The sequence below is a fragment of the Dendropsophus ebraccatus genome, chromosome 6, assembly GCF_027789765.1.
Source record: "Dendropsophus ebraccatus isolate aDenEbr1 chromosome 6, aDenEbr1.pat, whole genome shotgun sequence".
Lineage (NCBI taxonomy): Eukaryota > Metazoa > Chordata > Amphibia > Anura > Hylidae > Dendropsophus > Dendropsophus ebraccatus.
Genome location: NC_091459.1, coordinates 129,639,413 through 129,651,798, shown reverse-complemented (window position 1 = coordinate 129,651,798; position 12,386 = coordinate 129,639,413). Strand labels below are relative to the sequence as shown.

Genomic DNA, 12,386 nt, shown 5'->3' with positions numbered 1-12,386 from the left:
TTATTGTCCATGTTATTCAAGAGAATAACTCTGGATCAGCTGCACAGACATAAGTGATACATTATTCTGTTCAGCTTCTCATTCACTAGTTTATGCCACCCATAGATAGGACGGCACAGACCTGCTGACAGAGTCTCTTTAAAGTGTGTCTCTTTAAAGCTTGATGGTGGGAGTCCTGAATTCGGGTCCATAGCACATTGTCCGTGCACTAACTATACTTACGGAACGTGTGACTGCACCCTTAATCTCTCCTTTGTGCGCGTTCCTCCATTCATTTGCAATTAAATACCTGAACGTGCGAACGCAGCCTCCACAGGTTAGGGTGTTCCCATAGTTCATAGATCATAAACAAGTTTTTTTCTTCTGAAATTCTTCCTTTGCTTCAGTTTCAAAAACTGCATCTAAAAACCTGACTGTGTGAACACACACATAACATGTCTTTAGTCCTGATGTTTGAAGCAATTGCTGCTTCCTCTGTCTCTCTGTGTGCTAAGGTGGCCCACATCAGCTGATATCACTGGGAGACACTGCGCCATGATGTGTCTCATGGTGCCCAAATAAATCAATGGATGACTGTATAGAACAAAGTAGGAAGGATTCTTACTTAGCAGCTCTGACTAATACAGAGGGACCCAGTCTGTAAGATCCCTAATATTGTCCATATAGGTCATACAGACATGAGTTGTCCTCTTAATACCATTGCTACCATTTTTATATTTCTGAAAATGTACAGTTTTTATGTCTGTTTAATATAACAGGAAACGTCTGCAAGATCAAATCCCAGTCCCCACAAATCCTAGTGTGTACGACCGGCCCTTACGGACAATACGGTAACGCTCCATATCCAGGTAATGCGTGGTTGTACTTTTTTTTCCCTATATGAGTGATTGTTAAACATACAAAAAAGAGCATGAATAGTAAAAAAACATATAAACTGGCTTCTGGTGTAGAGTATTGTGGACAGAGTGTCATATGGAAGCAGGTGCAACCAGGCCCTGGGGGTTTGTAGAGAAGAAAGACTTGAGATTTTTAAATAGAAGCAAATTACAAATCTATATACATTTCTGAAATGAGTTGATTTGAAAGAAAAAGATTTTTGGTGGACAACCCCTTTAATAATTGTGCAATAAATTTACCTTTTATTATTGCTGTAATATTTAGTATATCCTGTGTCTTGCTGCAGGTAACAGAGGACTTCTCTATGAGATGTGGGTTGGATCACATACTACAGATACAGACACGTTTTCTGTTCAGCAACGTTCAATAGTCCTCAATGCCAGCTCCCCATCAGATGTCTTTTTAGTGCCAGGTCGGCCATTCAGGTACATAATATGTGATGTAATAAGACCAGGGGCGGTCTTGGCATTTCTGGGGCCCCAAGCGAAGTTATGTCTGGGGCCCCCCCTTCCACAACAATAGACCGCTGTGTGTTGCCCCCAGTAGTATATACCCCTTGTGTGCTGCCCCCAATAGTATATGCCCCTTGTCCTGCCCCCAGTAGTATATACCCCTTGTTTGCTTCCCCCAGTAGTATATAGACCCCTGTGTGTTTCCCCAGTTATATATAGCCCCCGTGTGCTCCCCCAGAGGTATATAGACCTCATGTGTGCTGCCCCAGTTGTATATAGACCCCCTGTGTGCTGCCCCCAGTTTTATATACCCCCTGTGTGCTCCCTTACTAGTATATAGGCCCCTGTGTGCTCCCTCAGGGGTATTTAGCCCCCCTGTGTGCTCTCCCACTTGGATATAGACCTCCTGTGTGCTCCCCCACTTGGATATAGACTCCTGTGTGCTCCTCCAGTAGTATATAAACCCCCTGTGTGGTTCTCCCAGTAGTATATAGACCCCCTGTGTGCCCCACCAGTATTATATAGCCCTCTTGTGTGCTGCCCCAGTAGTTTACAGACCCCTGTGTGCTCCCCCAGTTATATATAGACCACCTGTGTGCCTCACAAGTAGTATATAGACCCCCTGTATGTTCCACCAGTAGAATATAGACCCCCTGTGTGCCCCACCAGTAGTATATAGACCCCTGTGTGCTCCCCCAGTATTATATAGCCCCCCTGTGTGCTCCCCCACTTGGATATAGACCTCCTGTGTGCTCTCCAAGTTGTATATAGACCCCATTCTGCTGCCCCAAGTAGTACATAGACCCCCTGCGTGCTGCCCCCTAGTAGTATATAGACCCCTCTGTGAAGCCCCATTAGTCTATAGCCCCCCTGTGTGTTCCCCCTATTATATAGCCCCCCTGTGTGCTCCCCCCATTTATATAGACCCCCGATGTGCGCTCCCCCAGTTAAACAGACCCCTGTGGGCTCCCCCTCCCATATGTTATATAACACAATAAAACAAACACTTATACTCACCTGGGTCCGGGCGTCTCCTCTTCTCATCACTCTTGTGGCCGCAGGAAGGGTTTTCCCTGCGATCACAAGAGGCCGCACTCCCCTTGCCCTGGCGCCGATGCTCCAGTAATGTCACTGGAGTGACGGCACCATAAGGACAAAGCTGCCACTTGTGACCGCAGGGAAAACCCTTCCTGCGGCCACAAGAGTGACTGACAGGAAGGGAGCCAATGTCTCCCGCCCTGTCAGTGCTGCTGCATGTAACTATGAGTGCTCATAGTTACAGTTCAGATGGCAGCAGCCCTGTCCAGCGGTCTTGAGCACAAGAGCGGGGCATGGGGGCCCCCCTGAATGTTGGGGACCCCAAGCAATCGCTTGGGGTGCTTGGTGCCAAAGACCGCCACTGAATAAGACCTTTATATGTTATTTTCGCCAGTACATTATTCAGTCCAGCTGTAATGCTTTTACAGTAAAGAAGCCTTCCTACAGTAAAGAAGTCTTCCTTCGAAGCTTGGGACTAAACCTTTTCTTCTCTTATTGGAGATGGAACCCAGTTGAATCTTAGGATATTTCAAATTATGGCTATGTTCACACAACTTCGTACTATTCATGGAATAAACGGCCTTTCTTTTTATACTGCAATGATAATCATTGAGGTCAATGGAACAATGGCTGTTGTTTTCACACAACGGCTGTTGTTCTATTGACTTTAATGCATATCATTACAGTATGAAAATAATGGTTGATGTTTTAATGAAAAACAACGGCCATTCTTTAAAAAAAAAAAATAGTACGTTGTGTGAACATAGCTTAAAATTAAAACCAGGTCAATTGAAAAAACAAACAAACAAAAACTTTCCATTGTGTGAACTGACAGTTCTGTGCGGCCGCTGTTCGATGAATATTTCTGTGGCCGCCAAGGATCCTGGCCGGAGTGTACTATGTGTATACACTCCAGCCGGGATTTTGACTGTAGTGCAACATAAATTTTCTATTAATCACGGTCATTGTTGCAAATCGGCAAATCCTTGAATTGATATAAAACGTGTTGGTGGATAGAGCACACACCTAATCCAATACTTATTAGTAAATGTCCCCCTAAGGCTAAGTTCACACAACGCATTTATTCAATTAATACCGGCCGTAGTTGCAGAAAGTGTCACAGAACGGCTGGTGTCATACACAGTGTGACCCCGGCCTAAGAGTATATACAGCCTCTCTGTTCATATATAATCTACATTCTATACACAGAGCCAGATTAAGTGGTTTCTTTGTATCTCCGACCACCAACAACTACACGTTCTGGATACAATCAGACAGTGAAGCCCGGCTCTACATAAGTCCATCACAGGAAGAGGAAACTAAGGTAACATAGGAGCAACTATAAAATTGTTTTTTTTTCTGCAGTCTGATGATGTCATCAAACCCGGGGCACTAATAAAGTGTGTGATATTTACTTACAACATGATTTTATAATTTACATGTACTGTATAGAATGATTCTACACAAAGAGAAGAGTTACTGTGTACATACATTACATTACTGATCCTGTACTGATCCTGAGTGACATCCTGTATTATGCTCCAGAGCTGCACTCACTATTCTGCTGGTGAGGTCACTGTGTACATACATTACATTACTGATCCTGTACTGATCCTGAGTGACATCCTGTATTATGCTCCAGAGCTGCACTCACTATTCTGCTGGTGGGGTCACTGTGTACATACATTACATTACTTATCCTTTACTGATCCTGAGTGACATCCTGTATTATTCTCCAGAGCTGCACTCACTATTCTGCTGGTGGGGTCACTGTGTACATACATTACATTACTTATCCTGTACTGATCCTGAGTGACATCCTGTATTATTCTCCAGAGCTGCACTCGCTATTCTGCTGGTGGGGTCACTGTGTACATACATTACATTACTGATCCTGTACTGATCCTGAGTGACATCCTGTATTATACTCCAGAGCTGCACTCACTATTCTGCTGGTGGAGTCACTGCTGCACTCACTATTCTGCTGGTGGGGTCACTGTGTACATGCATTACATTACTGATCCTGTACTGATCCTGAGTTACATGCTGTATTATACTCCAGAGCTGCACTCACCATTCTGCTGGTAGGGTCACTGTGTACATACATTACATTACTGATCCTATACTGATTTAGAATTTCCCTATATTGTGTCCTAGGTTGAAATTGCCTCCATACCACATGGCATCACCACTTGGTCTGACCACTGGGAGCTGGACTGGGATGTCCACTGGAATCAGAAGTCCCCCAAAATGGAACTTTTCCATGGCAAAAAATATTACATTGAAATGTTACAGTATGGAGCAGGAGTGAACTCCAGCATGAAGCTCGGGGTTCAGATCCACAATACATGGCTGCACCCAGACGTTGTAAACACATATCAAAGAGAGAGACATCAGATTGTGGCCCAGTCATCCTGGCTTCCTGATATTCAGGTAAGGCTAGGTTCACACTGCGTTTTTGCAATGCGTTTTTTCATGTTTTTGCAAAAAACGGATGAAAAAACTAATGCATTTGTGTGCATCCGTTTTGATCCATTTTTCCATTGACTTCCATTTAAAAAAAAACGGATCAAAACGGATCCATTTTTTTTGACGGACACAGAAACATAGCTGACACTACTTTTGTGTCCGTTAAAAAAGGGGAATCCATTTTGATCAGTTTTTTTTACAATGGAAGTCAATGGAAAAACGGATCAAAACGGATGCACACAAATGCATCCGTTCATTTCATACGTTTTTTGCAAAAACGCAGTGTGAACTTAGACTAAGAGTAACAAACATTCTTCAATCACTAATTCCATCACATTGTCGCCATGCTGTATGAAGCCATTGTTTTATTCTCCAGAATCTGACTTTTGGCGGCTTTGGACATGTCCGGTTTTGTTGGGGTAACACAACCAGTAAAGTCGTTGACATAAACAGCACGGCCAACCAGGTTAGTACAACCATCAATTCTAGTTCTGACTACAGTTACTGATATGTTACCTTTCACCTTTTCTTCTTGGTTTGGTAGATACAGGCCACCGTAGAGGACATGCTCTCAGTTCACTGTGATCACGCCCCTGAGGATTTCTTTCTGTATAGCGGCTTTGAAGAGGGTGAGACATGGATGGTGTGGGGGGTCAGGAAAGGATGTGTGATTATTTCTCACCTTTCTACAGTTATTTTTCATTGACTTCTATAACATGTGATCATGGGGGTCTATTAGTATTGTTATAAGTCAGGGAAAAGTCAGGTAAGTGTTATTATTATTATTATATTTTTTTTTTAAGTGGTGAGAATGCTAATGTCAGGCAGTCTATTCCTAGCCTCATAGTCCCACCTCCCCATGACTGCTCAGCCTAATACCCCTAAGCTTGATTAACCCCCCTCAGCTTCATTTTCACATACCCTGATTCACATAGCCTTAGCCTCAAATTTACCCTCAATGAGCCTTATTCACACCAAATCAACTTCTTATTTACACCCCCTAAGTCTCAATTTATAATCCCAAGGCTCAAATGAATAACCCCAAGCCTGATTCACAAGCCCTGACCTCATATTCACACCCCCTAAGCATCATTCACAACCTCCAGCTTCAAATTCACACCATAACACTGATTCACAACCCCCAACCCCCAACCTCATATTCCCAACCTTCCATGCTTGATTCCTAACACCCAGCCTCATATTCACACCCCTTGTGTCTGATTTACACCCCTCAGCAACATATTCACCCCCCGAGCCTAATTCACAACCCCAACCTCATTTTTACACACCCCATTAATAATTTTTTCAGCAATATATTCACCCTTAAAACCTGTCTCATAGTCTCTCAGCCTATGTGTACACCCCCTGACCCTAGTAATCAAATCTCTATTTTTTAATAAATTCACACCCACCTGACTATTCAGGGAAAAGTGAAGATAGCCAACCAAATGGTAAAAACCCCTTTATCATGGCAACTGTGTCTTTAGCAACAAAATAAAACCAGTGTTTAAAAGAGAAGTTCGGCGATTTATAAAATCTGGCAGGGGCAGAGGGGGGAATTTGATAACAAGTACTAACTTACCTCTCCCCATACCCTCGGTGAGTGGCAGTGTGGTATCCCATCACGGGTGCTTTTTTTGTCTCTACACCCCTCGCAAAAGTCTGTACTTCAAAGTAAATGTGGTAATGAAGTAGTATCTAAGTTTTGCCACTAGATGTCGCTAGTATGTTTATTGTGTACCTAAGTATTGCACAGCTATATGTAACAAAAGGGTTATTGTTTTTAGGAACTGTACACCAATAAGAGCTCTTTCTCTTCTCTACCTATCTCTATCTTTCTCTTTCTCTTGCACTCTCTTCTCACCCACTCACAGCACACGTTACAGACGCTGAAGGAAGTCACATGGGGAGAGGAAATGTAGCCTCACCTTAGTGAGTCTTACTTTGGCTTTGGTAGAGGAAGGATGCAAGCCAGAATGGTCCCTGTGGTAGCCAAGAAGGGCCCTGGCTTCTGCCAGGTCCCCTGTGGAGTTACTTCTGGTTGGTCTCTGTAGAGAACGAACACACCTTAGCACTTGTGTCTTAAAACCAGCACTTCTTTACACTATGCAGTGCTGAACGCACAAGTTTTGGATCACCCGAACCCATGCAGAGAACCAGTCTGACAGTGCAGGACAGTATCCTGAAGAAAGAGGAATTGATCCAGATAGAGCAAAGTTACTAGAAGTCTACGTACTCTATCTCACAGTGCGGGTGTCATTAGAGAACTCTGACCAGTCTGCTCATCCCAGGTAACAAGGTCTGGGGCTTGTGTCACCTTTTAGGATGGGTCGCCCGACACTGGTGGGCAATAGGTGGTGCAAAGACCAAAGAGTCAAAACACGGGCACAAGTATTCTCTCTACTTAAGTATTCTACTTATTCTCCTTTAAAGTTCCGGCAGAGCACAGTACTACATTGGATTGGCACACTCTCGACAACCTCCTCTCTACTTCTCTAAACCTTTTCCTACCTCTCAGCTCGCAACTCAGTCAGCACGCCTGTACCTCTCCTTGAGCTCTCAGCACAGGTTGTGTCACTCAAGATTAAACTAAATTATCAAGTCAGGATCCTACTGTATATCACCGTATTAAGCCTTCCTGCAGTAAAGAAGAGTTTATTTATTTTAACTGGTTATTTGCTAAGCACCTACACAGCCATTGCATCTTCCTTGGGTCATCTCACCTTTCTGTGGGTGGCGGTCCCAATAGTCCCAGTGGGTCATAACTCCACTCCGGACCACCGTGATAAGCGCCCAAGGGACCCCCAGACAACCCGGCAGGTTACCGGCCACAGGGGAAAGGGTATAGCCAGCCTATCTCAAATAAGAGCAGGTGTGCCACCATACCTGTGTGCCTAACCGGCACTGGCGTCACAACATTACACCTGGTTGAGCTATTCCCCGACCAATCACTACTGTAGTGGAGTCACACTTCACTATCTGGCAAGTGACTGATCGTCCTCCATACTGGTGGTGCACCACAGCAGGACCAGCTTCAGAACCCCCTCCGGGCTTCAGAATCTCCAGAGCTGACACATCACGACCTGGCTGATGGACTGGCCGCTCAGCCAGTCAGAGACTGGGGCGGGATGTCATGATGTCATCACAGCTCAGGGGAAAATGCCTTCCTGCGTATGTCCTGAGGCCGGTCCTGCCCCTCATCACGGGCATGGGAAGAGGTAAGTTTGTACTTGTAATTAATTTCCACAATTTTATAAGTCGCCGGACTTCTCTTTTCAATCAGGGAACCAAAGACTACAAGTGGTAATAAAAAAAAAACAAAAACTAATTTTGCACTAGCAGGGTGATCTCTCTGACACCATTCACTGACAGCATCTTGATATGTTGAGGAATAAAAGCACAAAGCACAAAGTATATTAGGTATGGTGGTAAAAGAATGCAGCATTACCACGGGGGGCTTATACTTATACTGTAATGTTGGTGCCTTTTAGGGAAAAATATATTTAATACAGGAGGAGAACGGACCTCATGGGTGGAGCCATATTGTGGGAGATACAGTATCTTCATGCCGAAGTATATTCTGCAAGATTCTCAAGCCTTGCAAACCAGATATGAATTAAGCAAGTACCACCATGTAAGTAGATAGAGATTTACTCAGGGGTGGGTTTTAGTGGATATTAGAACTAGATGTTAGAGGGGGCGTAAATTAATGTTTCAGAAAAAAAAATGTTGGCAACATATCACTGCAAGGCCAGAACATAAGGAGAAATAGTAAGTAGGCTTCCTAACATCCAGATCAAAACTTCAAGTTGCTAGCCTAGCCTCCTATGGCTAGACATTAAGTTAAAGAGGTTATTCAGCATTACAAAAACATGGCCACTTTCTCCCAGAGACAGCACTACTCTTGTCTTCAGGTGTGGTTTGCAGTTAAGCTCCATTCACTTGAATGGAACTAAGTTACAAAACCTGCACCCAAACTGGAGACAAGGGTGATGCTGTCTCTGAAAGATAATGGCCATGTTTTGTAGCACTGGATAGCCCCTTTAAGTTCACAAGTGTCTTGATTTTGACACTTCTGCAGGTTCTGAGGGGGCGGAGCATCACAAACATTGAAAGAACACCAAATAAAGAATCTTTGAGTCATGTTCCGCCCCTAAGGAACTTTATTTTTTAAGCATGGGCCATTAAATATTATTGTATTGATTCATCCCCAACAGGTGTGTTTTGCATATAAGGGATATTTGGATGACTACTTGTTGGTCTCTTTGACGTATTATAACAGTTTTCCAACTGTGGTAACAAAAAATCTAACCTGTCGATGGAAATTTAATGAAAACAACTCAGAAAGGTAAGAAATGTCCAGGTGAAAACTACTCTCTTTAGCTTCAAGGAAAAGTAAACATTTTTGTTATGCATGTATAGATGTATGTTCTGAAAAGGGCCCATGTGAGGGTTGGGAGCCACGGGCACAAATTTTGCTTCAGGACATAGGAGTTTAAGGCTACTTAAAGGAGTAGTCCGGTGGGGGGCAAAAATCATTACAGGCAGGGGGTGGATAAAAAAAGACACCAAACCTACCTGTCCCTGCGTTGTGCCGCATGACTGGGTTCCCATAGCCTACCGGGGGTCATCCTTTCCCGGGTTCCGGGTATGTCACGACCCTGCTGAAATGTCACAAGTGGGTGGGATTTAGCCTGCTCAGCCAATCAGTGACTGGATGTGCATGTGGTACTGTTCTAGTCCCCAAGACTCTACGAAAGCAGTCAGAAAAAAACCATTGGATTACTGGGCAGAAAGTAGGAAATGATAAGGTAAACATAATGATTGTTAACGTGGCTGTAAACATTGTGAATGTGGCACCAAGATCCTATTTGGCCCCAGGCCTATAGACCAATGCAGTGGACTATAGGCCTGGGGCTGGTATGTTCTGTTTCTCTTCAATTAACTGAATCCTTTTTCACAGCTGGAATTTTAACTGTACTAATCTCTGGATATGCCTGCAAGATTCCTTGGAGGATGTACATAGAAAATTACCCATATATGTTGATCAGATTGTACTGCTGCAAACAGAAAATGAAGAGAAGCGATGGTATTTTATTGATGAAATCATCATCACAAACGAAAGCACAACAGGTACCAGTTCCATCCACCTATCCTTAGAGAACTTTGTAATGTTCACCCTCTAATGCTTAGGATACATAGTCCACATGGCAATGATAACTAAAACGTATCTAAGTATATACAAATGTAGTGGGGCTTCATTTGGTTTGTTTTGTGCACTTTGATATCTGTATTGAAGCAATTCGGACAGAGGGTTATATTTTTACTGATATAGTTTACTTACATATGTTTATATTGTATTTATGTGCATGCTAAATAAAGTTTTTCCTTGTTAAGTTCACCAGATAGATCCTAAACCGGCACTGCCTGGAGGTCATCATCTCATCAGCACAAGGGTTACTGGAAGTTACCCAACCTACAATCTGACCGTCCTGGTTGCCAATTGTGGTATCAATCTTCCACTAATAGAGTTATGGTAAGGTTGTCTCGTTCTTTTTTTCTTAGTGATGGTTGATAGTTCACACCATGGTAGTAAAAGAAATACTGTTAATTCCAGTGGAGCTTCAACAAAATCCAGTGGAGATCAGCACCATGTACAAATGCTAAGAATTCGAGATGAGGAGATAATTCTAGAAGTTACAAGGTTACAAGCAGCAAGTCCACCAATTGGGGGCACTTTTTCTGTCCATTTATCGAGCATTATCATATCAGGTAGGATTTTTTTTCATACAGGGGATGTCATAGGATGCTCAATATTCAACCAAAGGATCAATCAGGACTCAACTTGATCAAAAGGTTCATTTGCAGAAGGTTCTACTCAAGGACCTTGTGGAAAACCTGTAACTAGTGGACCCATCCAGATATCCATTTGATGGGTGCATAGGAGGGGACGTTGTGTTCCAAAGCTTCCTTCTCTAATAATTTTCTGATTGGCCAAGGGGAGATCACACAGCACTCTTTCACTGTATCTCTAAATGACTAGAATAATAGGTCACATGATCTTTACCTGATTTCAACATAGAGGTCATCCCAGGGCACCCAAGTGCATGTAATGGGTGCTCAGAGAGTCCTGTCTTCTTGATGGATAATTTAGCCTGGTTCAGTAGGGTAGGGCTAACTCAATATGAATAGTGTCCTTTAGAACATTTTGACCTCTGTTCGAGTGTGCGTTCTTCTCAATGGAATGTTTATGGTTTCTTTGAGTTTCCAAAGTCGTCTTGTTGTCTTCTTGCTTAAGGGGAACTTCGAAGTAGGGCCGGGCAAGTAGCAGATGGAAGGAAGGCAGAAGAAAATATCATTCCTGACAGTAGTCTGGACTTAGGAGTAACCGACCTAATCTCTATTAAAAGCACTGGTTGGTAGAGTGAGGGTTATCTGCTAATATACTCATTGTGGCCCCTGAAAATGAAACTTACTAAGGTGATTCCCTCTCTAAAGTGTCTAAAAGCAATGTTGGCTGGCTCTTCCAGGGTGGTCTCAGGAAACAGGTTACAAAAACAAACAGTTAAAAAGACACTGTCACCCCCTTTGTGCATTCTGACATCTCTACACAGGTGTAATGGGTAAATTTAGCGGTTTTCATACCTTATTTTATATCATACGTTATGGTGCTTGTTCAAGTAAAAAGTCATCTTTTATCAACTGCAGATTATGTTAAGTGGGCGGGCCTTAGTGCCACTTAGTCCCGCCCACAACGTCACTGTTGGCCCCGCCCCCTCACCAACCATTGGAACAGGCTGGCCTAAAGGTCTAGGCCTCACCCCTTCTAGGTCGGCCCACCAATGGCCGCCAAGGGGGCGGGGCCAATGGTGGCATTATGGGCGGGGCTATATGGCGCTACTGCCACGAGGCCCCGCCCACTTAACACAATCTGCAGTTCATAAAAGATTGCTTTTTACTTAAACAAGCAACATGAGGTATGATATAAAATAAGGTGTGAAAACTGCTAAATTTACCCTTTACACCTGTGTAGAGATGTCAGAATGCACAAAAGGGGGTGACAGTGTCACTTTAAGCATTATTGTGGCTAAACAAATCTATAATATAGTATGGTCTTCTAGTGGTAAATAAAGACATTAAAGGGGTACTCCGGTGCTGATAAAAAAAAAACAAAAAAAACAATGATCAATCATAACCATAGTTTTCTCACTTATCATCCCTCCAGAGTCTGTCTTCGTTTGAATTTCCCGCTGTTTGCAGGTCCCTGAAGCTCCAGTTGGTGTCTTCATTTTTTCTTCACTTCCTGGTTTGGGGTTTCCCATGATGCACTTTGTCTCCTGTGATGTCTGACTCCATTAAACTGTTAGATGGCTTACAGCTTGCTCAGCCAATCCGAGCTGAGCAACCTGAGTCATCTGACAAAGGGAGGCTGGCTTAACAGGGCTTAGACCCGCCTTCCTCTTGATGATGTCATTGTCACAAAATGGCTTCCACAGAGCAGCCTGGGGTCAACAGTCATTGGGTAAGAAT

At 43.5% G+C, this 12,386-nt stretch overlaps 1 protein-coding gene across 1 annotated transcript in view; it reads left to right on the top strand.

Moving 5' to 3' along the window:
- Positions 1 to 12,386, top strand: part of PKHD1 (PKHD1 ciliary IPT domain containing fibrocystin/polyductin) — a 340,735-nt gene that overhangs the window by 26,539 nt on the left and 301,810 nt on the right. The window contains exons 14-24 of the mRNA XM_069974284.1: positions 759 to 848; positions 1,184 to 1,322; positions 3,597 to 3,711; positions 4,545 to 4,820; positions 5,233 to 5,322; positions 5,401 to 5,485; positions 8,348 to 8,490; positions 9,074 to 9,204; positions 9,820 to 9,989; positions 10,254 to 10,392; positions 10,474 to 10,628. Coding sequence (XP_069830385.1) covers positions 759 to 848; positions 1,184 to 1,322; positions 3,597 to 3,711; positions 4,545 to 4,820; positions 5,233 to 5,322; positions 5,401 to 5,485; positions 8,348 to 8,490; positions 9,074 to 9,204; positions 9,820 to 9,989; positions 10,254 to 10,392; positions 10,474 to 10,628 — 1,533 coding nt within the window. The remainder of the gene's footprint in view (positions 1 to 758; positions 849 to 1,183; positions 1,323 to 3,596; positions 3,712 to 4,544; positions 4,821 to 5,232; positions 5,323 to 5,400; positions 5,486 to 8,347; positions 8,491 to 9,073; positions 9,205 to 9,819; positions 9,990 to 10,253; positions 10,393 to 10,473; positions 10,629 to 12,386) is intronic.